The 27,239-nt window shown below is 37.9% G+C and overlaps 1 protein-coding gene across 1 annotated transcript; it reads right to left on the bottom strand.

The window, feature by feature from the left end:
* Positions 1 to 74: 74 nt before the first annotated feature.
* LOC118928112 (cytochrome b-c1 complex subunit 2, mitochondrial) lies at positions 75 to 27,239 on the bottom strand. The gene is made up of 14 exons (XM_036917020.2): positions 27,096 to 27,239; positions 18,663 to 18,746; positions 18,414 to 18,563; positions 16,985 to 17,049; positions 15,574 to 15,630; positions 15,207 to 15,331; positions 13,296 to 13,393; positions 10,746 to 10,803; positions 8,574 to 8,669; positions 8,055 to 8,254; positions 6,052 to 6,132; positions 4,020 to 4,096; positions 1,503 to 1,656; positions 75 to 353 (listed from the first exon to the last, which is right to left on the bottom strand). Exons 1-14 carry the CDS (start codon positions 27,126 to 27,128, stop codon positions 270 to 272), a joined length of 1,362 nt encoding a protein of 453 aa, XP_036772915.1. The 5' UTR covers positions 27,129 to 27,239; the 3' UTR covers positions 75 to 269.

Genomic DNA, 27,239 nt, shown 5'->3' with positions numbered 1-27,239 from the left:
AAACAGCATCTAAACAAAGATCTCAGTGTATAATAAATACTTGCTGATTAACTGATTAGAAAAAATGCAAGAAAAATGTTTAAACAGAATGTTTATTGACTTTAGGTCAGCCTGAACAATTACTTACATTTATACTTTCAGATATTTCACCTCATTGAAAAAAAAAAAGATAAATGTGTTATATTAAATATGAGACTTTTGACTTCAATGAGCTTGCTGCTCTGGGTTAAGAAAATGTTCAGCTCTTTTCTGCAATGTGTGTTTCAGTCTTACAACTCATCAACAAAAGGTGTATGCCCCAAATTTCCACTTGCTGCCATTGACTTCTGGCCAGAGACAAACTTCTTTGCAGCCTTTAAGTAAACAAACAAAAAAAGACAAAATGTTAATAGAAACAAGGATTATCAAGTAGATAAAGTTATTGTTACTTCAAGAGCTTATGGCTAGGACATTGTAAGCCAGCAATTGCCTAACAGCCTCCTGTGAAAATTAACTAGAGGAGAGTGCTGGCACATTCTTTTACTTTATGACAATTTAGGAGGAAAAACTCAGCTGTTCCTTTTAACGTTCCGTCATATGTGTGACTGACCAACTGTGGCGCTCCGAGTTCTGAAGACAGTTGTTAAAAAGGGGGATGAGGACAACCTCATTGATACTGCCAACTAGGGCAGTTAGCCAAGGGCAGGGCTGCCCTTTGTTGTTTGTGTATTACAATGGTAAATAGTCTGAATCAATAAAAACACAGATTTTAACTTAAAAATAAAACTTTATTTCTACCTTGTATTCTTTATGCCACTACTTCAAGTTCAAAGGCTAGTTGTTTAGTTTAAAAGTTCAGATAAAAACTTATCCCACTGTCCCTAGACAAAGTAGATCTGTTGGTGAGAAGATGGTTGAGGCCTCTACAACAGAAGGGGAGCTGGAATTTTTAGTATAAAAGGGACTGGAAAACCTACTGATTTTGGATTTACTCCGTAGTTCATGCATTTGTTAAGCATAGTAGGGAATACAAAGAGGTATAAACAATTGCCCTTAAACAATTCAATCTTGCAGGAAACAATAATGTATGTAAAAAAAAATACAAGAACAGGACAATGTCACAGGCTGGGAAGACAAAAGAAAATCTTGATAAACTGGAGTGTGAAGGATTGGCAGCATAGAGAGTTTACTTACTGGGAGTAAGGAGGAAAAACAGCAAACTTGACTGTTAGTTTGAATCATATAAAATTGCAACTATTCAACTCTTCTTGACCTCCAAGAATTTAAATGGTTTAACTTAATGTTAATGTAGTTGAATGAGGAAAAGACACAAATCCTGAATTGACAAGGAAGCTATTTACAGATCCGATGGTATTGGCCCCGCCCACCTCCACACCAGGTAGACAGGCCCCAAACACCAGGAGAATAACATATAGCCCAAGGAAGCTTATACGTTCCTTCTGAAACTGGATCATTAAGGACCACGTTATTTGATGTTTTATCACCAGTTTTCATGTGCTTACTTTTATGACATCAGCATCAGCTACTGCGTCAATCTGCTGAAGGACTGTGGATGGCGGCATGTATGAACCAGCAGCTAGAGCCTGGGACCCAATTTCATCCAGGAAACCTTCAGAAGACTCCACTGACATCAGGTACCCAGCTTTCAGCTTGTTCCTGTCCAATAAAAGGCACATAACTAAGGTAGAAGACAGTTTTAAAGAGCAAGGCAATTTTAAAATATGTTCTCAAATTCTTTTAGTATATATGCAAATTAACAGCTTTGACATCTTATAGTGCTCGAGGCCTCTATTCTATTTTTTCAGTTCACCAACTATTTTATTATTTACATTATCATTTAAAAAGCTGTCATTACAAGATTATACTGAAAACCCAGCAGGTTGCCTTTTGATTTTGGACTAAAACCTAGATCTAGTTAAGGCCATGGAGCTTTGACTAATGAAGTAATCAGTCTCCTGACACTCCTTTGGTGATGATAACTGTAGAATTTCTATTCAAGAAAAACACTTCCATGGGCCCTCACGGCACTGTCCACTCAGCAGAATGTGGTGTGCTGATTCTTCCTCTTTCCCCCCACCTCCCAACTCCATTTCTATGCTGGGATTTGTCTCACTGAGGGTAGGGCAAGTGTTAAGAACAATAGTCTCAAAAGTCCCAGCAGCTTAATAGGGGCACAAAAGCACTAATTTGAATTAAAACAAATTCAATTTATAATTCTCCCAGAAAGAAACTCATACTGTTTCTGACAAATTTTTAGTAATCTGAAGAACAAGGTAATTGAGTTATTTATCTCTCAAATTATCCTCCTTTGGCTCTCTGCAGCAAGACTCCCATCTAAACATTATTACAGTTTACTGCAGAAATTTTACCACACTGTCAGTTTAATTAAAGACTTTATCTGCAATAAACGTTACCAAGAGAGTATTAGATTGTCCCTCCAGCAGTGATACCTTGCTTTCTCTCACTATAGGAAGACTAAGAACCTTACAAGAAGTATCAACTCCATCAAAATGGCAGAAAACAAACTGTATCTTGACATTAATAGAAATTCCATTTTCTATATGTTGCCATACCTCACAAAAAATGGCTACACTTAATAATTTTCTTAAATTAGATTTGAGACAGATTTTTCTTAAGTAAATCCAGTGTTTCAATTTATGCTCATCATGTTCTTTTCCTGGTGCAATCATAAAGAACTGCATTCTACCAACCCTTGGTTCCATGTATACAGTATTTAACAAATGGTATTGTACTAACTCAAGAGATGCAATTTTTTAGTCTGTTCAGTTTAACAAAAGTGATAACACTCATGAGAACAAAAATGACCGAAAGACTGTTCCCTCCTGAGTTGTAATTCACCTTGTCACACTTCCTTTGTGGGTAATACTGAACGACCATGAAGACCGTTTGGGTTTCAGAGCTCACATTTAAAATTGTCTTAGATGAGCAGAGTCAAACTGGAAGTGTTTTAAGCTGCTGTACGAAAATGCAAGCGGATTTCCAACTCTGCCCAAAGTCTGCCTCTCTTAGAGAAACTCCCAGAACTACTTGCTGAGTTAAGGTGTTGTTAGCACTTTAAATGAGGATGGTAGGAATTAAAAAACCATCAAATTGGAAACATGAATGTCAATCTTACTCAGATACAGCAGTCCCCACTTACCTTCAGGGGATGTGTTCCAAGACACACAGTGGATGCCTGAAACTGCAGATACCAAACCTGTATGCACTACATTTTCCCTATACGTACACACCATAACAAAGTTTTATATATGTTAGGTACAGCAAGAAATTAACAATAACTCATAATTAAACTGTAGCAATTATAATAAGCTATGTGAATGTGGAAAGTGAAACCATAGATAAGGTTGGCGGGGGGGGGATTCATCTGCTTTTGTTCTATCAAATCAGTAAAGAGGAAAAGAAAAAAAAAGAAAATGCTAATGGTTATGATAGAATAGTATTCATATACTGGTGGTGTGATTATAAACTGGTACAAGCTTTGTACATTGTGGCTTCAAAGAGCTTTTCATTATGTTTATAATTCTTGACCCAGCTGGGAATACTAAGAAAGTAATATGAAATACAAAATGTTTTAAGCCCAGAGATCAACAAATAGATTTTGATACACCAATTAATACTGTTTATGACAAATTTTTAGTAATCTGAAGAAATGAAATCATTATATAATGTTAAAAAAAAAGAGGAATAACTGGTAGGCAATGACAAATCATTTTTGGTTTTTTTGAGTTTGTAGTTTTTAAATTTCTACAATGCTATTAAGTAGGATATAAATATATACACAATAGTAACAACTGTGTATAAAATGCACAAAACTGGTCAAGAAAATAAGCAAAACAATGACAGCTTTTAGGTGGTAGGTTAGGTGCTTCCTTTCCCTTTTAAAGATTTTCCCATACCTTTCAATCCTTTTGTGCATATGTTACAGTATTATTATAACCAGAAAAAATACAACTTTTAAATAATTGAAACACAAAACACCTAGTTAATATGATACCTACTTGGCAACCTGGACATCTGTATTAGAAAGGTTTCCTTGAGCAATTTTTTTTACTTGGTTATAGGCAGCCTTGATAACCTAGGATAGACAAATAAAAGCTGGTCATTTTTGATGGGTGCCAGAGTCTCTGGCAGCAATCAACACAAGATGGAAGAAGGTTGGTCCCAGAGAAACAGCACAGCGGCTGTTTGGAATTCTTAAGTCAGTATGTGGTCCTTATGCTTTCAAGGTTCCACAAAGCAGCTGTTTGCACAAGTGGCAAAAGGCAGAGAAAGGCAGTAGGGTTTAGGAAAAGCAAATACAGGGGTTTATAATAGCCTATAGAGAATAAGCACTTCGAAAATTTCCCCAGACCCTCACAGCATCATGCAATTGAACTAATACTATCTCTTACTATTCACCAAGAATAAAGTAGTAACCCATATACAGCCAACTTATAAAGCTTGTCCATATTTGGATGCTGGAGTCAAGAAGGAATCAAATTTCCACAGTATGGGTGACTGTTTATTTGCTGACTAAATCAAACCGGGCCCATCCCAACCCTGGTACCATTCTGGCTCTGCTACTTACTGTTCTCCTAAATTCTAGGACCTTTATTTCCTCTCCATTTTAGCTACGCTTTTCCACTGCCACATCCCAGACTTGGGCATGACCTAGATTTCTCCTTTGAAATCCTCCATTCCATGAGCTCTGGCCTAAGTCTTTACTCACACTACCCTCATTCCTCCACTATCAAGACCTTGAGTTCCTTGATTTGTCTACTTTCTCCCCATCTATCAGATCCTCTGGCTTCATTTCTCTGTCTAGCCTAGATCCATGAATCGTCTCTTTCATCGCTCGTCAGTGTTCCCAGCTCCCCTGCCATCTCCTCATACTCCTGACCTGCCTACTTTGCAGGATTCCAACCTTGGATCGACCCTACTACCTGCCTTCTCCAGTTCTCCATCAGGCTAGTAAATACTACTGAAGAAAAAGTACAAAGGAAACCCAACTGACTGTATTATGAATTTGTGCTCATTCATCTCAAGGAAACATCTACACTGCTGCTGCTGCCTGTTCTGTATCTAGCCATAAATTTGTCTCAAACCTCATTACTTTCTTTAAACTCTCCTCCCTTCTCTTATTCTCAAAACATGACTTAGCCTCCTACCTCAAGGACGTATTTCCTCATCTTCCCTACACCCTCTTCTCTCAACATGAGCTTTTGTGTCCAACATTAAAATGTCCACTTGTACTCTGGATCCTATTTGCTCTTTCTTTTTGGAATTGATCCATTTATGATTTCCTCTCTCATATCTGCTCCAATCTTTTTTTCCTATCTGTATGAATTCTCTCCCAACTAATCTCTCAGGGAAACTCTACTTAAACTACCACCCACCTTCCTCTAAGTCTAAGCTCTGCTTGCCTTTACCAATCTTGTATTTCTTTATTCTCATTCATTCCTTAATACTGTAAGTTTTAGCTCACTCCCAACACTCTGGTGAAATCTGGCATTACCAATGAGGTCCTACTTGCTAAAACTACCGGACCTCTCTGTAGTAACTAAAGGGATGTTCATCCAGAGTAGATCAAAGCAGTGTTAATCAGTCTCTCTTTGCTGGCCTCCAAATATGCCAGTTTCTCTTCTCTTTCTTCCTGTTTTCTTGGCCATTTTCCTTAGTCACTTGGTGGTGTTTCTCAGAACTCAACCTTCAGTTTCTTGTACATCTTTCATATGAACCCTGACTTTAACACAATCTCTGTGTTGAGGACTCCCAAATGGTATCTTGGCCTTGATCTCACCTGAATTCTCAATTAAGATGTCCCAGAAACAACTCAATGCCACTGTCCAAACAGAAACCAAATGCTAATGAGGCATTTCCTCTTATTTTCGTGGTAGCATTACTATACTTCTTTCTCCACAGCAGATACCCTTCAGTATTATACTATACAGAGTTCTGGTAAGTCATAGCATACACACATTCCATGTTTTAACTGATGACGTGTTAATAGGAGAAAAAAAACTTGTGAGAGTTGGTGAATTTGCAACTTACATCTCCAGCAGCTGCAGCTTGTGAGATAGTGTAAATCCCAAAGAGGCCAGAATCTGAGTAACTGGCATTAAAAGCAGAAACCTGAAAGACAGTGAAACTTTACTGTATGTCTACCTACCAGGTAAACCTGGGCAAAGTTGTCTAGACAAAAACTTGGACCTTCAGAGTATAAGCAAAATGGATTAATATTTCACTTAACCAGTTCTGCGTTCTTATACAGGTCACTTCTTTCAGAACTATAGTGGTTTTAACATTTAAATCTTTCTAAAATGGACTGCTCATTCTCCTTTTTGCTGGGTACTTTTTTTTGATGGTTAAAAGTTAGTTAAACATTAATTTGTGAACATTATTACAGATGCAGATGGTTGAGTGGTAGGTTGTGGGCTTTGGCATTAGACAAATCTGTTTTCTTTCCTCTGCTGTTGGTGGTGACTTCTTTTTTACCAATTCTCTTACATTTCTCCTATGGGCTAAAGGAAAATTTCTGCATAGTGGCTGTTACTCAGATGTCCAAGGTAGCAATAAGTTTAGGTTCTGGATAACAGGGGTTTTGCTGTCTGTAGTCTGACCAGCGTTAAGCTCCTTGAAGTGCATATGACTGCCTACTATAGTGTTTCCCAGTGTTATGTGAAGATCACCTGAGTTGCTATTAAAAATTCAGACTTTCAGTTTTCTGTAACAGATTTATTCACTCAGACGCCTACAGATGCAGTCTGAGAGCCCACATTTTAAAACTAGTGTTTCAGGTAATTCTTATGCACATTAAAGTTTGAGAATCATTGGTTCAGCCCCTAGTAAGCATGAGAAGAAATACACTTCAATTCCTTGAAGTTTAATTACAATTCTGAGACTATCCTATTCATACCCCAAATTTCTGGCCAAATTCTGAAGCAGGAATTTCTATTAAATTATGTCAGAGGATTAAGATTAAATTCTGGCCACCCAAAGGCTTCATTAACATACAATGGTGAAGAGTAAAGCAGGATCCACATGAACCAGGAGAAAAGAAAATCTGGAAAAAAAAAAAGCAGTTTAATTTGGACTAATGGTTCTCAAACTACTCCAGGGAATCCTAAGGCTCTGTACAGAAAATTCCAAGGGTTTCATTGTCAAATAAGCCTTCAAAACTTCTTTAAATTAAAAGCAGAAACTTTTGTGTTGGGCATTGCAGCTGCAAAACTATATGTGATAAAAAATGCCTTCCCTGCTTAAAAATAAGTAAACAGAATAATAAAAAGAGAGTAAGGTGGATTTTAATTTCCACTGTTAAGTGTCAAATGGCCAAAGACTTACCTATCTATGCCATGTACTTGCTGCTGAAAATTATGGACAATATTTAATCCTAAAATTTAGTACATTTGTTACCTTTTAAAGGCACATCACTGAAGGCCATGTAGTGTATGACATTGGGCAAACAATGGTCATTCATTAAATCATATTCTGTTGGTTGACATGTTACATTCTCTTGATTTGGATATCATTATTCTGAAAGCTTTAGAGCCTTCCTCACTCATACAAAGGTGTCTTCTAAAGAAAAATGGGCTTTTTGTTGCAACTAAATGTCACCATTTTTCTTTTTTAACTTAATCTCAAACTGGTGGGTCTATAAACAGTTCTTAGTGTATATCTTGTACTTCTGGTTGGAAAACATGAAGAGCAGTGAAATTCAGAAAGTAGTCACAAGAACAGAGGGGACAGAAAAACATCTAGAGAAAAGACTAGAATCTAGGGGAATGTTTAGTATCTAAACTTTATTTTAAAGGGAACTAAGCTGTGAATTTCTGACTTTTTAATCATTCACTTCTTTCTAAAAAAGTTAAGTTTCTGATAGACCCTCTAAGGTACTAAAATTAAGCCTGGCTGTCTCTTCACTTTTAGAAAGATTTTTCTTTGTGTTCATCTTAAAATTTAAAGAGATTAACACTAAGAGCAGATTATCAGGACCACATCTAAACACTGGGTCTTTGAAAACAAAAGGAGAGGTATCAACTACTCAGACTCACATCAAATGGCTGGTTAATACCCTTGGCAACAGCCTGGTACAGAGAGTTGGTGGCATTGCTACCTCTCTTAACATGTGGGCCAGCACCGAGGACATGCTGCAGAACACTAAATGCATTTGCTTCTGCACTTCCAGTGGCAGCACTTTCTGCTACAAGAGCAGCATGGACGAGACTGTCTCCATTCTGTTCTCGAATTTCAGCTGGGACCATGTGAGGAGAGAGCAAAGAAGAAAGTGGCTTGGTCACCATTGGCTTTACTCTTCAGTGTTCTCCACAAGACAGTATTAACCCACAAAGATGAGACTTTTTTGTGGCCTGGTGCTCTCCCCATACCATCTGCCCTTCCCCCCCCCACATACAAAACATGTCTTATATGCAACACCCAAGCAATCAACTCTTTCCTTCCACACTGAGGCTGTTAGGCAGTAAACAATCAGGTCTTTTTTTATCTAATATGCTATTCTGGGTGGGGGGAAATTTCCTTCTGATAAATTAACCCTAACAGAACAAAATGCTTACCTCCACGGTATTTGGCCTTTGCACCGGATAACCCAAGCCCACCCCTCATGTTGAGAAACTGTTCAGCAACTTGCTTTAGAACAGGATGACTCACACCTATTTCAAAAGAAACAAAAACAAGCCAAAACCAGAATTTCTGAAATATAATTGGAAAACATGTTTTAAAATTAAATAAATGATTATACAATTCAAATATCACAGAAATAAACACCAAAGAAAACAAGAGTCCCCCCATAATACAACTCTCCCAGAGTATATCCATTTACAGTTCACTGTACTCATCTACAACTTTTCCCTATGCATGTGTTAATATTACTTAAATTTACTTTTAGAATGGTATTATTCTGTTGATACTGTTTCTAATTTGTCTTTTGTAATTTACATCTAACCGAGTGGCCTATATCAAAGATTTAATGCTTATAAAGAATTCCATTGCATGGATGTGCCATCATTTAATCAATCCCCTCTTGGACATTAACATGTTTTCAACAGTTGGCTATTAAAGTAATATTTAGCATTGTGCATCAAAAAAACCACTTTCTTGAGAGTGAAAGACAACCCACAGAATGGGAAAAATATTTGCAAATCATACATTTGATAAGGATTTGGTATTTAGAATATATAAAGAACCCTTACAACTCAGTAATAAAAAAAACGACCAATTCAAAAATGGGCAAAGGACTTGACAATGAGCAGACATTTCTCCAAAGATATATATAAATGGCCAAAAAGCACAAAAAAAAGATGTTCAACATCATTAGTCACTAGGGAAATGCAAGTCAAAACGATGAGATACCATTTCAAACCTACTAGGATGGCCATAATAAAAAGACAGACAATAACAAGCACTGGTGAGGAAGCAGAGATACTGAAACCCTTTGCACTGTTGGCGGGAATGTAAAATGGTGCACCTACTTTGGAAAACAGTCTGGTAATTCCTTGAATGGTCAAAGAGAGTTACCATATGTCCTGGTAATTTTACTCCTAGATATATGACCAAAAGAATTAAAAACAGGTGTTCTACAAAAACTTACAGATTGTTTATATCCACAATAGCCAAAAGGTAGAAACAACTCAAATGTCCAACTGATGAATGTCTAAACAAAATGTGTTAATGGAGTATTTTCCAGCCCGAAGATGGACTGTAACATTGGTATAAGCTACAATATGGATGGACTTTGAAAACATTATGCTAATTGAAAGAAACCAGTTACAAAAGGCTATATATATTCTATGATTCCATTTATATGAAATGCCCAGAAGAGTCAACTCTATATATATTGAGACAGAAATTAGTAGCAGCCAGAGGCGAGGAGGAGGTGGAATGAGGAGACTGCCAGTAAATATGGGGTTTCTTTTAGGGATTATCAAAGTGTTCTGAAATTAAGATAGTGGTGACAGCTGCACAACTCTGAATATACTAAACCCACAGAACTGTGTACTTTAAAAGCATAAATTTTATGGCATGTGAATTATACCTCAACTAAGCTGTCATTTAAGAAACAAATGAAAAACAATATTGCAAACAACATTCTCATCCAGTTAATAAATGTGACCCAGTGTTTCTATAAGATAAATTCTTAAAAGTAAAACTGCTGGGTCTAAGAGTATATATAAACATTTGGAATCTTAATTTCTTTAAACAGACCTCCAAAAATACTATATCAGTTTACACTCCCACCAATGATTTTTGGGAGTGCTTATTTCTTCGTATCTTGGTTAATACTGGGCTGTGTCAATTTTTAAATTTTTGGCCAAACTCACAGATCTAAAATTTCCTTAACTATTAGTGATAGTGACCATCTTTCACAGTAACTGGCTAAAGTTTTTTCCCCCCTATGAATTTTTGTTCATGACCTTTGCCTATTTCTCTATTAAACTGTACTCCTTAAAAAAAAAAAAAAAAAAAGCTTGTAAAAGCTCTTTACTCATCCTTTGTCATAGGTTTTGCAATACTGTTAATTAAAGCCAGTAGTTTACATAGTTAAAAGTTGGATTCTAGTCCTGTTCCCTCTCTCCCAAAGACAATTATTTAAAATCCTATTACATACTGACTGTCTGGCATAACAGAGGACTGAGCTCTCAAATGTAGTTCACTTCTGTGTTCACATAATCAGTTTAGAAGACTACTTTTAAGGAAGCCAAGTGACATGCAGTCAATTCCCAACTTACCAAGTCCAATCAAAGCCATTCTTGCACTTGTAAAATGGTTCTGAACATAGAAATGTAACTGAGGAAGTTAAAAACATTTATTAGGTGATATTGGTATACGTATAAAAAGCTGTAAAAACTTAAAACTGTAATTAAGCAGAAAACAAATACTCAGGCTTAAAAGCTGCTACAATGAATGACAGTGCTGACTCACACTGAGATTTTACTTTATAATCTACTGCTTAAAAGAGCTAGAACTTAATGTAGTGATGGTTACATATAACTGTGAATATAATGAAAACTTCTGAATTGGGCACTTTAAATAGGTGAACTGTATGATATGTGAATTACATCCCAATAAAGCTGTTAATGAAAAGCAATCAAAAAAGAAACAAAGAACTAGTGCACACACTGAGTTCTAACGTGAAAAAAATGGGACTAGTTTATTATTTTGATTATAATGTGATTTAAGCAGTGTATCAGGTTTTTTGTCTGATACAGATAATAATAAAGCACTATATAAAGCACTATCAACATTATACAGTAAGGCTAATAGAGTTCTTTCACTATACCCTTCTTGCCTATTTTTGAAGGGTTTCTTGTTATGAGGTTACTGTATATGTCAGGGTTCCTGACCTGAATGATTATAGAATTACCTGGGGAGCTTAAAAAAACAACAAACACTGTCACTGACTCCCCACCTCCACCTCCTTCCTGGGCCCTCTCTACAGACTGATATAGTATATTTAATATGAAACTTTGGATCTATTTAAAACCACCCACCCACCCACCCATTCAATCAACCACCCAAGTGATCTAAGGATCAGTAAGGTTTGACAATCATTGGTTTACATTATTACTTTAGACCTAGTATACAAAAGTAGAGCTAAAACGCACATTCTCAACAGAAGCACTATTGTTCACAAGGGAGTGAACATTGGTTCTCAGGGTAAGAAAAAACACCTTATTCCTTATATATATATAGTACAAGTATATATACTATACACTAACAGATGTACAGCATATCTGCGGTATTAAAAGTTCACTGGGGGCAGGGATAGAAAAACTTTGGCTTAAAAGGCTCCTTGGGAGTGGATCACAATGTTAAGAAAAACTAGGTTAAGGTAATGAGACTTTTAATCAAGTTATCAGAATTTGTGCCCTAACATGAATGCTGTCTATATCCACGAAGTCACTTGGAAAGTCATGTTTTTTTTTCCAACTGAATGCTGCCATTGCTCGAAGTACTCTAGCACCCATTTCTTTAGGATATCCTTCAGGTTAGGGACATATTTAAAAAATGCTATTAACTTTGAAATAACCATGTTTAACATCTTGGTGTTTGTCCATGATACACATACCTTATTTCTTTTAAAATGGGACACTATAGTATATTCTATTCATAAATGGCCTTTTCTTTACTTGGGAATATGCTATGGAACTTTCCCATAACAATTAATGTTTTTGAATTGTTGAATAGGGTTCATTCCATGGACAAGTCCTTTCATGTTGGATATTTAGCTTGTGTCTAATATTTCACAAGTATAAACAATGCCACAATAGACATCTGTGTAGATAGATGTTATACTAAGGGAATTCTTTTAGCTACCTCAATGATGTATCTTCACAAGGGTAAATCTGATTTCTGAAAAAATTTCAAAACTCATTAGAGGATAGTCTTATGAAAAAGTATTGGCTGTTCAAGTTAAATATCAATTATAGTTCTTTTTTAAAATGCAGTATGAATGGCAGGCATTAGATTACTGATACGTGGAGTTTTCTAAACCAGAAGGTAAGTCAAAAGAGGAAAGGGATATACAGTTCAGTTTTCTATAGTGGCTAACCAGAAATGAAATGAGAATAAAAACTTTAATTTTTGAGTCATACATATTTTTAAAGTGTTTACAGCTTCCAACTTTTCTCTTTATGTCTTCTGATAATTTTTGGGAGGGTGGGCAGGAGTGGGATTAAGGCTATACAGACTTATCTGCACTTGCAGATAATATTCAATGTTTCACATTTTGGAAATAAAGTTCAATGATATACATATGGCTGTGACATGTGACAAATGTGTACTGAGGCCAGTATATTGGAGAAGATGAATGAGCCACTGAGCAGGTTGATAATGGAACGGAATCTAATGAAGCAGAGTTCATTCCTACCTATATACTCAGAGGAGTTAAAGGAATACTTTTAGTCAAAGATTATGATATTTAAACATTTAAAAACTGTTTTAAAAAGATATATACAGAGAGAAGTATCTAGAAGAAAATTTACCTAGATATTAACACTGAGTGCCTCTGGCTGTGTGAGATGTTTTCTTTCCTTTATTTTGCTTGTCTTTGTTTTCTGCATTTTCTTTTAATGAACACGTATGTCTCTTTCATAATAAAAACTTTTTTTCGTTAAGTTGATATATAAAAATTGTTCAGACAGAATTTTGGTTAAAAAGCAAACTGATTAAAAAAAAGCAAGCAAGTGACAAAAAGAAAAATTAGCAAATCTGAAATGGTAGATGAACATTCAATTTCATGTGAAACAAATATATTTTAAAATATGATTTATCAGTACCTCATCTGGTGTCACTTTTCCAATCCTATAATCAGGACAATACAAGGAATTAGCCAAGGCATTTCGGTAAGCTGCAGCATGCAAATTTTCAATGACATCTATAAAATAAATAAAGAGGCAGTTATGGAAATATAATTTAAATAAAGACAACATTTTTAGAACCTAGAAAACAACTACACTATATAACTTTGGTCATTTTATGGCATTCAAGTATTAAGAGGACTTATATGTATCATTTAATCTCTTGCAACTTTAAAAATCCTGCCAGTTGAACGTGCTAGAAAAAGAAAAAAAGATTGTATGACAGTGGCTTCTACACTCAGAGTCCACTTAAACACGTTTGATCAGTGCCATGGCCTGGGTTTCAGGAAGTCTGAATCTAGTTACAGTTCTGCCACCAACTTGTCACATGACTCTGGATATGTCATTTCATCTGAATCTTACTTGTAGGTAGGTTCCCTCTCTAGGTAACAAGGGAATTGTCAGGATAAAGGGATCAAAGTATCAGTCTTAGGTCATGTAACAGCTTCCAGGGGTCAAATGCTATCATCAAACTGCACTCCTCCCTGATGCACTGGCACCTCCCTGCTTTCCTGCTTCAGGGCCTTTGCTTGAGGTATGTCTCTTTCATTTGCTCATTACCTGGGCCATCTCCTTATGTGAGGTACTGTATCAGGCACTGGAAATACAGAGATGGGTGAGACACACTGATTGCCCTCAAAATGTTGAGACAGTAAACTGAAAGTTATGGGTGCAATGTCACTAGTTCTATCAAAAGTGCAGCAGGGGCACAAGAGAAGGACAATGGGAACTATAAAGAATAACAGACATGAAATCTGGAATGAGTCTTATGGAATGAATAGGTGTTTCCAAGGTGAATGATTTGTGAACATCAGTTCAGGCAGAGGAAACAAAGGCATAAAGTATGATGACAAATGCAAAGGAATTGTAGCTTGTGGGGAAGAGGGTAGATCAAGAAACAAGGGAGGCAAGCAGGGGCCAGATCACAAAGACTAACATATATGCTAAATTAAAGAGTTTAGACTTTGTCCCATAGATAAGGAGAAGCTTTTAAAGAATTTTCATGTCAGAAGGATCACGGTAATGGCAATGTGGAAATGGAGTGAAGATGTAAACTTAGAGGCCAACACTAGTCAGGAAACTACAGTAATTGTTAAGCCAGAAAGGATGTGGGCTGCAGCCTCACTACAAACAGCGGGGAAGAAGGCACTCTGGACACCTAAATCATCTTTTGTACCATTTTATATTCTATCGATCTCTTTGGCAGAGGTCCAGAGTAACCAAGACCATACTCCTTTCTAACACAAAGTATTGCCATGAAATACTAGTGAACATGAACCAAGTACTCATCATGTTCCAAACACTAGACAGGAGACCCTCTCTTTTGAGAGAGTAAAGGCCATCCCATGCCAAGCCCCTGCAGCTGGTCACCTGTTTGGACCTCAGTGGTTTGCCTGCACACTTCTGCTCCTACTGGAAGTTGTATGCCTTCCAAGAGCCAGTGGTGTTCATATGTTTTGCTAGTTGTACTTCTCAAGGTTATAAAATATGAACAGTTCTTATTTTTTAAAAAATTAAGCTTTGGAAAGACCCAATAAAGGTGAGTTGGCTAAACAATAATAGGAATACACAACAATAAATAATAGTAACAGTAGCAATAATAATAAACTTGCTGGATTTGGTGTAAGCAAAACAACTATTGAAAAAAACACTAGAGGGGAAATAGGAAAAACATTTAGGATTCTATAATCAGTTTACATACTATCAAAGATGAAAAATAATCAACAATATAAATGTCTAGAAACAACAAATTTCAACAGCTATTTTCTTTTACAAATCAATCTTCTTAAAAACCTAGTATCTTTGAATGTAATCTCAAAACGCACTTACGAGCCTGTGGATTCTGAAAAGCAACAGCTTTGTCGATCCTTAGCTGAGACTGAATAGCAGCTACTTCCCAACGACGAAATTCTGGTGCCGTGGTAACATTGAGAAGGAACTCCATTAGGATATCACTGCAGAAAACATGAAGGTAAGAGCTGCGAGTCAAAAATTTTAAACCAATATCCATTCCACATAACTGTAATGCTCTCAATATTAAACTTTAGGCTGTGCTATAAGCACAGTGTCCTAAGCAGTTGTAAATTATAATCCAAAACCAAAGTGAGAGATCAGTCTGCCACATTAAAAAGGACCAGAACTCAGCAGTTTAGCGTTTCTCTAAAAGCAGATGCCCTCATCACACGCAGGTACTTACATATCATCCCGCAGGCATTCCACAGTGTAAGCCATGTTTTCCCTTGTTGAAGTCACACTGAATCAGAAATAAATTACAGTGAATTGTCTAAATCGGAAGAACAAGTTTCCTTTATATCTTTGTTAAATCAACTGATTCCTTTGGGAAAAATTATTCTGAAGTATAAAAAAGTATTAAAAAAACAAAAATAAACATTCATCAACAAAATTGTCAAAATACTGAAAATTTTTTAAAAATAAAAAGCAATTAATTTTACCTTAAAAAGGAAGGAAATCCTTTTTACAAATGGATGAATTTTGAAGATGTTATGCTAAGGAAGGTCAGACACGAAAGGACAAATATTGTATATGATTCCACCCGAGATACCTGGAGTAGTCAAATTCATATAGACAGAACACAGAATGGTTGCCAGGTGCCAGACGAGGAAGGGAATGGGGAGTTACTGTTTAACAGCTACAGAGTTTTAGCTGGGGAAGATGAAAACATTCTAGAGATGGATGGTGATGGCTGCATACTGCCACTAACACCTAGAACTGTACACTTAAAAGTGGTGAATTTTATGTTATGTACATTTTACCACAATTTAACAAAATGGCAACTAAAGTCGAAGATTTCTTTGTCCCCTTCCCAGACTAATGCCTTTACTCTCTTCTACTTTGGAGACAACATAATCATAAGCATTACATATTGTTATTTTGTTTAAAAAATGACAAATGCTTCATACCTTAAAAATCTTAGAACTTGTTTTTCCACAGAACATTTTGTTCTTAAGACTGCTATAATGATACTTAGATCTAGTTTATTCCTTAACTGCTGTGTAGTTAGTAGTCCCATCATACGACTGTATCCATTTTCCCTAAAGACGGGTATTTAAATTGTTTCCAGTCTTTATATATAAACAGCTTTGTTCATGTAGATTAGAAACTGCTAAGTTATAGAATATGCTCATTTTCAGTATTACTCCTTGATTCTTTTCTAAGTAGTTTACTGAAGTATCCTCCCACTGGCAATGTGAGACATTCTCCATCTCCCTTAACACTGCCAACATGATATAGAAAAAAAATCTAATGGGTGTGGATCTGCTGATTATAAGTAAAGATGTGTTTCTGGCTTCCTCTTCTGGGAATTGCCTGTTCCTAACGTTTGTCCACTCATTTTCTCTTTAATTTCTACTTTATTTTTCCAAATATTCCTCTCCATGTTATGTATATTAAATATGTACTTCCAGTTAAATTTTTACTTTAAGGCATGACATGTTTTACATTTTGATATAGTCAGATTCATCAACCTTTTCTTTCTTGTGCCTTACTTTAAAAAACCCTTAACCACCTTCGTAAAGGAAAATTCCCTTATAATTGAGTATTCTCTGGTGTTTTCACTCTTTATTTCCTACTAGTAATTTTCAACAAACCTTAATTTACCACCAACTGCTTCAATTCCACGGGTTATTTTGAAAGATGAAGCTCCTTTTGTAGTCTGGAAAAAGAAAAACAAAATTGTTTTTAGTAGTTTTTTAATGCTGAGTTTGCCAAACATCACACTGAATCAAAATCTAATGTCTAATTGTCATTAGATTCAAGAGGAACTTTACCGAAATAGTGGGTCTTTCTTAGTTTCAGAATTACAAAACAAAGTGCACCAAAAAAACTTAGGTATATATTTTTATATAAAGTACATTTAAGCAAATATTCCATTAAAAAATACAAATGTACTGGATTCATCAGTTTATTCTGAAAGAGATTTGCATATGGGAAAGTGTTGTTTTCTTTCAATTTATGGCACTTTTTTTTAGAATTCAATTTTTTTTCTTACTGGTTTCTTATACTCTAGAACTAACATTCAGATGGACATGAATTTAATGCTTCTCTGTGGCAAATATTCTGTGGTTTTTTACATGTTAGGTGACTGCACTGGGAACAACAAACTCACCCTCACCCAGAACCTGTGAATGTGACCTTCTTTGGAAATAATCTTTGCAAATATTAAGTATTTAAAATGAGTTCATACTGGATTAGAGTAGGCCCTACAGCTAATGTGACTGGAAATATCAAATAAGAGGAAAACCTGGACACAGACACAGAGAGAAGGCCATGTGACAAAAGAGGCAGAGGTCAGAGCGGCAGAGCTATAAGCCAGGGAATACCAAACACTGCCAGCAACCGTCAGAAGCTAGGAAGGGACAAGGGAAGTCTTCCTAGAGCCCTGAGAGGAAGCATGGCTCTACTGACATCCTGACTTTGACTTCTATTCTCTAGGACTGTGAGAGGATAAATTTCTGTTGTTTAAGTTGCTCAGTTTGCAGCACAGGCATACCTTGCTTATTGCACATCACAGATACTGTATTTTTACAAATTGGAGGTTTGTGGCAACTCTGCATCAATCAAGTCTTACAGGGCCATTTTCCAATAGTATTTAGTCACTGTGTCTCCTGGTCTCGCTTTAATTCTTACAATATTTCAATTTTTAATTTTTTGTTATGGTGATCTATGATTATGACCTGCTGAAAGCTCAGATGATAGTTAGCAATTTTTAGTAATAAAGTATTTTTAAATTAGGGTATGCACACTGTTTTTATAGACACAGTGCTATTACACACTTAATAGACTGCAGTGTAGTATATGCACTGGGAAACCAAAAAATTCATTTGACTCACGATAAAGTGGTATTTGCTTTATTGTGGTGGTCTGGGAACTGAACCCCCAGTATCTCCAGGGTATGCCTGTAATTTGTCATGGCAGCTCCAAGAAACTAATACTCAGATGTTGCTTTTAGGTTTTCTTTTCTGTAGGACCAAGATACCACAGCATTTCTAAACATAGTGAGGTAGTACAGATGCTTACCAAACTGGATGCAAGACGAAGCATATGAGAGGTTCCCAAATTATTGGAGTCCTCGTATCTACTGCCTGCTTTAATGAACAAACCAATTCTTGACAAAGGAGCATAGTTTTCCAGAGAAGCAATCACTAAGCCGTTTGGTAATCTGGTAAACTATATTTAAAATAAAATAGAGATGTGATTAATGTCTTTACTACTACCAAGGACAGAAAGGTATGTATGGGTTCCAGTGAGCAGCTCAGTGGGACTAACCTCAATGTCCTGAGGATGTGCAGGTGCTCCTGAAGGGGCAACCGTGGCTTTAATTTTGGGAGCAACTTTGAGGGAATAAAATCTCTAAACACAAAAAAGACAGGTCACACTCAACTCTCAAAAGAACAATGCATACTATACAAATCACTTTATAGATTTTAGCATTACTAATTCTCTTATCTGCTCAGAGTCTCATCTTTTTAGTCTATAGTCTATTTCCAATTGCAATGACTTTACCTCCTTCTTTTAGTAACCTTTAAAGAAAGGCAAAGCCTACCAAGAAAAATTTTCTCCAAGCCCCCAGTATTTCCCATAGTATCTGTACTCTCTTGTGAGCTACACTGAGACAATACAACCAGGGATTTTACCTTCTTTGACTAATACAGGGATGTTACCTTCTTTGACTAATACAAAGTTGCATTATCCTGAGATTAAAAATAGCTTCATTCACAGCAGATTCTTGATTTATGGAGAATATGGAAGTCACTGGAAGGGTAAAAGGATCCTCTTAAATGTCCAATAATGGATTCAAAATGTGTAACTTTACTTTTGGGGTGTGTGTGTGTGTGAAAATGATGCCACAGAATTCATTTTGATTGTGTCTAAGGTTCATGAGATTACTCGTGGAGATGTTAAGAGTTAATTGAACTTGGTACTTCCAAGACGGTGAGGAACCCCCCTCAGAGGCTGCAATGCCCCTAAGTCTGTGGAGACCAGCAGGGCTGTTTGTTGTGCATTCAGATCAGTGCTGTACTGAGCTGGTTTCTAGTTCTTACTGCTGTTAGTACGTTTTAATTATAGATGACAATCAGCTTTGCTTTATCATCATCAATTTCATTTTTTGCTAGGTGTGGTATTTGCAACCCTACTTGTGACTTTAGCTTTTGACCTGCTAAAAAGTAAAATTTAGATATGTGGGTATAGCAGCTCAAGTATGAGTACTCATTAGTTCCACTGCCAAGGGAAATTTAGGTGCTTTCCCCTCAAAAGTGTCTGAACAGTGACACTTTATTGATTATGTGCTTCCTGTAATTTGTCCCACTCAAACCAGCTGCAAAATTATCCTAGTAACTGTCAATTACTAGGTTATTTAATATTTAATAAAATATGCATAAATTTCTTATGGGAACTAAGTGTTATAATTAGAAACTTGAAAAGCTTTCAAGTTTATTGCATTTTTTTTTACATTGGTCCTCTCCTACTCTGTTATCTTTGAGTCTTTTTTTCTGCTGCAAGGTGGGGATGGATGGAATTGAGGAAATTTTGCCATCTTTTGCCAGTCTAACTGGGCTGCTCTCAAAGGGTTATTAACCATTACTTTGTCCAGGTGGGTCAGGAAGGGCAGGATAATTACAGCCTAAATTATGGCAATTTGTATTATCCACAGAGTATATATTTCAACAGTAAGTACAGGTAAACTCCATTCCCTGTTCTGTACCTCCTCTGGCAGGTTACTAGGTTACCTATCGGCATTTGGGACGTTTTTGTGTGGGGCTGTCTTTATGCGCTGCATGATGTTTAGCAACACCCCCCACTCCCGGCCAAGTTGTTATAACCAAAAATGTCTACAGATAGCGCCAACTATCCCCTGGGGGGATAAACTTGTCTACCTGAGATTTTTAAGTGTTCCCCATCTCCCTCTGATAAACACCACTCCATGAGGACATACACTGACATCTACAGAATTTCCCCCAAGTGGCAGCTATGTTTCACTTGGGCTTGAAGGAGGAGCCTTAAGTAGTTCTTGAGAGCACACCCAGACCCGCTAAAGGAACAAGTGATCAAGAAAGCACACATTAGGGAGGGGTCAAGATGGCGGCATTAGTACAGCAGCGGAAATTTCTGCCCAAAACCATACATACTTTTTGAAAATACAACAAATACAACTATTCCTAAAGAGAGACCAGAGGATACAGGACAACAGCCAGGCTACATCTACACATGCAAGAACCCAGCACCTCACGAAGGGGGTAAGATACAAGCCACCGCCGGGCGGGACCCAAACACCACCCCACCCCAGCCCCCCAGTGGGAGAAGAGGAGTTGGAGTTGGGAGGGAGTGGGAGCCCAGGACTGCTAAATACCCAGCCCTAGCCATCCACACCGGAGCGCAGACACACAGTGCGTGGTGTGCTGGATATTAGGGAAACGGAAAAGTAAAACCTGTGAGCGGGTCCCTGCAGCTGGGCACCAGGACATAAGAAAAGCGAGTGCTCTTTGAAAGTCTTAAAGAGACAGGAGCCTCACAGCTGGACAGAAGCATCCGGTCACACTTCAGCCTGGCAGCTGGGAATCCCTGGGAACTCCAGGCGCCCTAACACCCTGGGAGGCAGTGCTCTGAGGCATCTCACAGCCATAAACAGCCTTCCACACGCTCCCGCTCTGGCGCGGCCCCGCCAGAGCAGAGCAGCAGTCTGACACCGGCCCTGCCCACAGCAGCCCCATAGAGTCTTCTCTGCAGCCGCCCAGGCCAGACTCAGAGACCCCTTTGGTGCGCAGATGCCCAGCACAAGCTGCCAGAGGTCACCAATCTCATAGGAGAGGAAGGCGACGAGCAAGTGGGAAGGGACTTTGTTCTCCCTGCTGACACACGCGCCAACTGCCCACGACACCTCTATCGCTATAAAAAGGCAGAAGAATTTGATCCAGATCAGAATCACACAGACATCCCCTAAGAGGGAACCTGGGGAGAGAGATTTAACCAATCTTCCTGAAAAAGGATTCAAAATAAAGGTCATAACCATGCTGATGGAGCTGCAGAGAAAAATGCAAGAGCTAACGGATAAAGTTGGGAGGGAGAATACAGAAATAAAACAATCTCTGGAAGGACTTAAAAGCAGAATGGATGAGGTGCAAGAGGCTGTTAATGGAATAGAAATCAGAGAACAGGAATACAGAGAAGCTGAGGAAGAGAGAGATAAAAGAATCTACAGGAATGGAAGAATATTAACAGAACTGTGTGACCAATCCAAATGGAACAAAATACGCATTGTAGGGTACCACAAGAAGAAGAGAGAGAAAAAGGAATAGAAAGTCTTTGAAGAAATAATTGCTGAAAACTTCCCCCAAATGGGGGAGGAAATAGTCACTCAGACCACGGAAGCACACAGAACTCCCAACAGAAGGGACCCAAAGAGGACAACACCAAGACACGAAATGATTAAAATGGCAAAGATCAAGGACAAGGACAGAGTATTAAAGGCAGCCAAAGAGAGAAAAAAGGTCACCTACAAAGGAAAACCCATCAGGTTATCATCAGACTTCTCAACAGAAACCTTACAGGCAAGAAGAGAATGGCATGATATATTTAATGCAATGAAACAGAAGGGCCTTGAACCAAGAATACTGTATCCAGCATGATAATCATTTAAATATGAAGGAGGGATTAAACAATTCCCAGACAAGCTAAAGTTGAGGGAATTTGCCTCACACAAACCACCTCTACAGGGTATTCTAGAGGGACTGCTCTAGATGGAAGTACAACTAAGGTTAATTAGATGCCGCCAGAGAAAATAAAATCACAGCAAAGAAAGCAGACCAACCAAATACTAACTAAAGGCAAAAAAATAAAATCAACTACCCACAAAAGCTGTCAAAGGAAACACAAAAGAGCATAAAATAAAAAACCTAACATATAAAGAATGGAGGAGGAAGAATAAGAAGGGAGAGAAATAAAGAATCATCAGACTGTGTTTATAATCGCTCAATAAGTGAGTTAAATTAGACGGTAATATAGTAAAGCAGCTAACCTTAAACCATTGGTAACCACGAATCTAAAGCCTGCAATGGCAATAAGTATATATCTTTCGATAATTGCCCTAAATGTAAATGGACTGAATGCACCAATCAAAAGACACAGAGTAACAGAATGGATAAAAAAGCAAGACCCATCTATATGCTGCTTACAAGAGACTCACCTCAAACTCAAAGACATGCACAGACTAAAAGTCAAGAGATGGAAAAAGATATTTCACGCAAACAAGGAGAAAAAAGCAGGTATTGCAGTACTAGTATCAGACAAAATAGACTTCAAAGCAAAGAAAGTAATGAGATAAAGAAGGACATTACATAATGATAAAGGGGTCAGTCCAACAAGAGGATGTAACCATTATAAATATATATGCACCCACTACAGGAGCACCAGCATATGTGAAACAAATACTAACAGAACTAAAGGAGGAAATAGAATGCAATGCATTCATTTTAGGAGACTTCAACACACCACTCACTCCAAAGGACAGATCCACGAGACAGAAAATAAGTAAGGACACAGAGGCACTGAACAACACACTAGAACAGATGGACCTAATAGACATCTATAGAACTCTACACCCAAAAGCAACAGGATACACATTCTTCTCAAGTGCACATGGAACATTCTCTAGAATAGACCACATAATAGGCCACAAAAATAGCTTCAGTAAATTCAAGACTGAAATTCTACCAATCAACTTCTAAAATCACAAAGGTATAAAACTAGAAATAAATTGTACAAAGGAAGCAAAAAGGCTCACAAACACATGGAGGCTTAACAACATGCTCCTAAATAATCAATGGATCAATGACCAAATTAAAATAGAGATCAAGCAATATATGGAAAAAATGATAACAACACAAATCCCCAACTTCTGTGAGATGCAGCAAAAGCAGTTTTAAGAGGAAAGTATATAGCAATCCAGGCATATTTAAAGAAGGAAGAACAATCCCAAATGAATAGTCTAAAGTCACAATTATCAAAATTGGAAAAAGAAGAACAAATGAGGCCTAAAGTCTGCAGAAGGAGGGACATAATAAAGATCAGAGAAGAAATAAATAAAATTGAAAATAAAACAATAGAAAAAAGTCATTGAAACCAAGAGCTGTTCCTTTGAGAAAATTAACAAAATAGGTAAGCCTCTAGCCAGACTTATTAAGAGAAAAAGAATCAACAAACATCAACAGAATCAGAAACGAGAAAGGAAAAATCACAACGGACCCCACAGAATTACAAAGATTTATTAGAGAATACTATGAGAACCTATATGCTAACAAGCTGGAAAACCTAGAAGAAATGGACAGCTTCCTAGAAAAACACAACCTTCCAAGACGGACCAAGGAAGAAACAGAAAATCTAAACAGACCAATTACCAGCAAAGAAATTGAAGTGGTAATCAAAAAACTACCCAAGAACAAAACCCCCGGCCCAGATGGATTTACCTTGGAATTTTATCAGACATACAGAGAATACATAATACCCATTCTCCTTAAAGTTTTCCAAAAAATAGAAGAGGAGGGAATGCTTCCAAACTCATTCTATGAAATATCATCACCCTAATACCAAAAACAGGCAGAGCCCACCAAAAATGAAAATTACAGACCAATATCCCTGATGAACGTAGATGCAAAAATACTCAACAAAATATTAGCAAACCGAATTCAAAAATACATCAAAAGGATCATACACCATGACCAAGTGGGATTCATCTCAGGGATGCAAGGATGGTACAACATTCGAAAATCCATCATCATCGTCCACCACATCAACAAAAAGGACAAAAATCACATGATCATCTCCACAGACGCTGAAAAAGCATTCGACAAACTTCAACATTCTTTCATGATAAAAACTCTCAACAAAATGGTTATAGAGAGGAAGTACCTCAACATAATAAAGGCCACATATGATAAACACACAACTAACATCATACTGAACAGCGAGAAGCTAAAAGCTTTTCCTCTGAGATCGGGAACAAAACAGGGATGCCCACTCTCCCCACTATTATTCAGCATAGTACTGGAGGTCCTAGCCATGGCAATTAGACAAAACAAAGAAATACAAGGAATCCAGATTGGTAAAGAAGAAGTTAAACTGTCACTATTTGCAGAGGACATGACCTTGTACATAAAAACCCTAAAGACTCCACTCCAAAACTACTAGAACTGATAACGGAATACAGCAAAGTTGCAGGATACAAAATTAATACACAGAAATCTGTGGCTTTCCTATACACTAACAATGAACTAACAGAAAGAGAAATCAGGAAACAATTCCATTCACAATTGCATCAAAAAGAATAGAATACCTAGGAATAAACCTAACCAAGGAAGTGAAAGACCTATATGCTGAAAACTACAAGACACTCTTAAGAGAAATTAAAGAGGACATTAACAAATGGAAACTCATCCCATGCTGTTGGCTAGGAAGAATTAATATTGTCAAAAAGGCCATCCTGCCCAAAGCAATCTACAGATTCAATGCAACCCCTATCAAATTACCAACAGCATTCTTCAATGTACTGGAACAAATAGTTCAAAAATTCATATGGAACCAACAAGACCCCGAATAGTCAATGCAATCCCGAGAAGGAAGAATAAAGTGGGGGGGGGGATCTTGCTCCCAAACTTCAAGTTCTACTATACAAAGCCATAGCAATCACGACAGTTTGGTACTGGCAGAAGAACAGACCCATGGACCAGTGGAACAGAATAGATACTGCAGACATTAACCCAAACATATATGGCTAATTAATATATGATAAAGGAACCATGGACATACAATGGGGAAATGACAGCCTCTTCAACAGTTGGTGTCAGCAAAACTGGAGAACTACATGTAAGAGAATGAAACTGGATCACTGTCTAACCCCATACACAAAAGTAAATTCGAAATGGATCAAAGACCTGAATGTAAGTCATGAAACCATAAAACTCTTAGAAAAAAACATAGGCAAAAATCTCTTGGACATGAACATGAGTGACTTCTTCATGAACATATCTCTCTGGGCAAGGGAAACAAAAGCAAAAATGAACAAGTGGGACTATATCAAGCTACACGCTTCTGTACAGCAAAAGACACCATCAATAGAACAAAAAGGCATCCTACAGTATGGGAGAATATATTCAAGAATGACGGATCTGATAAAGGGTTGACATCCAAAATATACAAAGAGCTCACACACCTCAACAAACAAAAAGCAAATAACCCAATTAAAAAATGGGCAGAGGAGCTAAGGAGACAGTACTCCTAAGAAGAAATTCAGATGGCCAACAGACACATGAAAAGATGCTCCACATCGCTTGTCATCAGAGAAATGCAAATTAAAACCACAGTGAGATACCATCTCACACCAGTAAGGATGGCTACCATCTAAAAGACAATCAACAAACGTTGGCGAGGTTGTGGAGAAAGGGGAATCCTCCTACACTGCTGGTGGGAATGTGAATTAGTTCAACCATTGTGGAAAGCAGTACGGAGGTTCCTCATAAAGCTCAAATAGAAATATCATTTGACGCAGGAATTTCACTTCTAGGAATTTACCCTAATAATACAGCAGCCCAGTTTGAATAAGACAGATGCACCCCTATGTTTATCACAGCACTATTTACAATAGCCAAGAAATGGAAGCAACCTAAGTGTCCTTAGGTAGATGAATGGATAAAGATGTGGTACATATACACAATCAAATATTATTCAGCCATAAGAAGAAAACGAATCCTACCATTTACAACAACATGGATGGAGCTAGAGGGTATTATGCTCAGTGAAATAAGCCAGGTGGAGAAAGACAAGTACCAAATGATTTCACTCACATGTGGAGTATAAGAACAAAGAAAAAACTGAAGGAACAAAACAGCAGCAGAATCACAGAACCCAAGAATGGACTAACAGTTACCAAAGGGAAAGGGACTGGGAAGGATGGGTAGGAAGGGAGGGATAAGGGGGGTGGGGCAGAAGAAAGGGGGCATTACGATTAGCAGGTAGAATGTGGGGGGAGGCACAGGAGGGCTGTGCAACACAGAGAAGGCAAGTAGTGATTCTACATCTTACTATGCTGACGGACCGTGACTGTAATGGGGGTTGTGGGGGGGACTTGGTTCAGAGGAGAACCTAGTAAACATAATGTTCCTCATGTAACTATAGAGTAACGATACCAAAATTAAAACAAAACAAAAAAAAGCACACATTATACTGCCAGGTCACCGTTATAATAATCAAGTTCCAGGGTTACTATACAGGCCTTAACTCATTTCTTACAATTTTGCTCATAAGCCCACTTAAGAGTTGGGGAAACTAACGGCCCCAGAAGCACAAGACGCAGCTGACGGGCTGAGTTGAAGGCTAGGTCCGCGGCGGCCCCCTCCTCGCGATCGCTTCGACACGCAAGTGCAGCAGTGACCTTCAGAGGTCTCTCCACCTAGCCGCCTCACCTCCGCTCTCAAGCCCTTTCCATCTATTCAGGTTTTCCGGTGTTCGGCTTCTTCCATTCAGAGCACGAGAGGGGCCTCCAGAGCCTGACCCACCCAGCCTGCAGCCGCCCACTTGGCCCGCAGGGTTCAGCTGAAGGGCAGCCCCAAGGCGAAGGCCTGGGGACTCCAAGCCAGGCGCCTCCGGTGCGTATCAGCCGGCTCACAAACGGCTCCCTAACACTTCCCCAGGCCCGCCGGCTGTGCTCACCGAGAAGGATCCAGCTCTGGTTAGCAGCTTCATCGCTCAAGGTTGCTCCGACCCACGGTCAAAGCCCGCTCAGAAGCAAGATGGTGGCCGACGAGTTTCCCAGCTTTCCCCGCGACACGCTTTCCCACACGCCCTACGTGAAGG

The sequence above is a fragment of the Manis pentadactyla genome, chromosome 10, assembly GCF_030020395.1.
Source record: "Manis pentadactyla isolate mManPen7 chromosome 10, mManPen7.hap1, whole genome shotgun sequence".
In the NCBI taxonomy this organism is placed as follows: domain Eukaryota; kingdom Metazoa; phylum Chordata; class Mammalia; order Pholidota; family Manidae; genus Manis; species Manis pentadactyla.
Note: the sequence above shows the minus strand (reverse complement) of the source record. Positions and strands in the feature narration are given on the sequence as shown.

Excerpts from the sequence above, each read along its gene's own strand:
- LOC118928112 (XM_036917020.2), bottom strand. The coding sequence starts at position 27,128 with ATGAAGCTGCTAACCAGAGCTGGATCCTTCTCG. Across the intron at positions 4,097-6,051 it reads AAGCTGCAGCTGCTGGAGAT|GTTATCAAGGCTGCCTATAA; the intron begins GTAAGTTGCAAA and ends TGTCTATCCTAG. Across the intron at positions 1,657-4,019 it reads ACAGATGTCCAGGTTGCCAA|GAACAAGCTGAAAGCTGGGT; the intron begins GTAGGTATCATA and ends TTTATTGGACAG.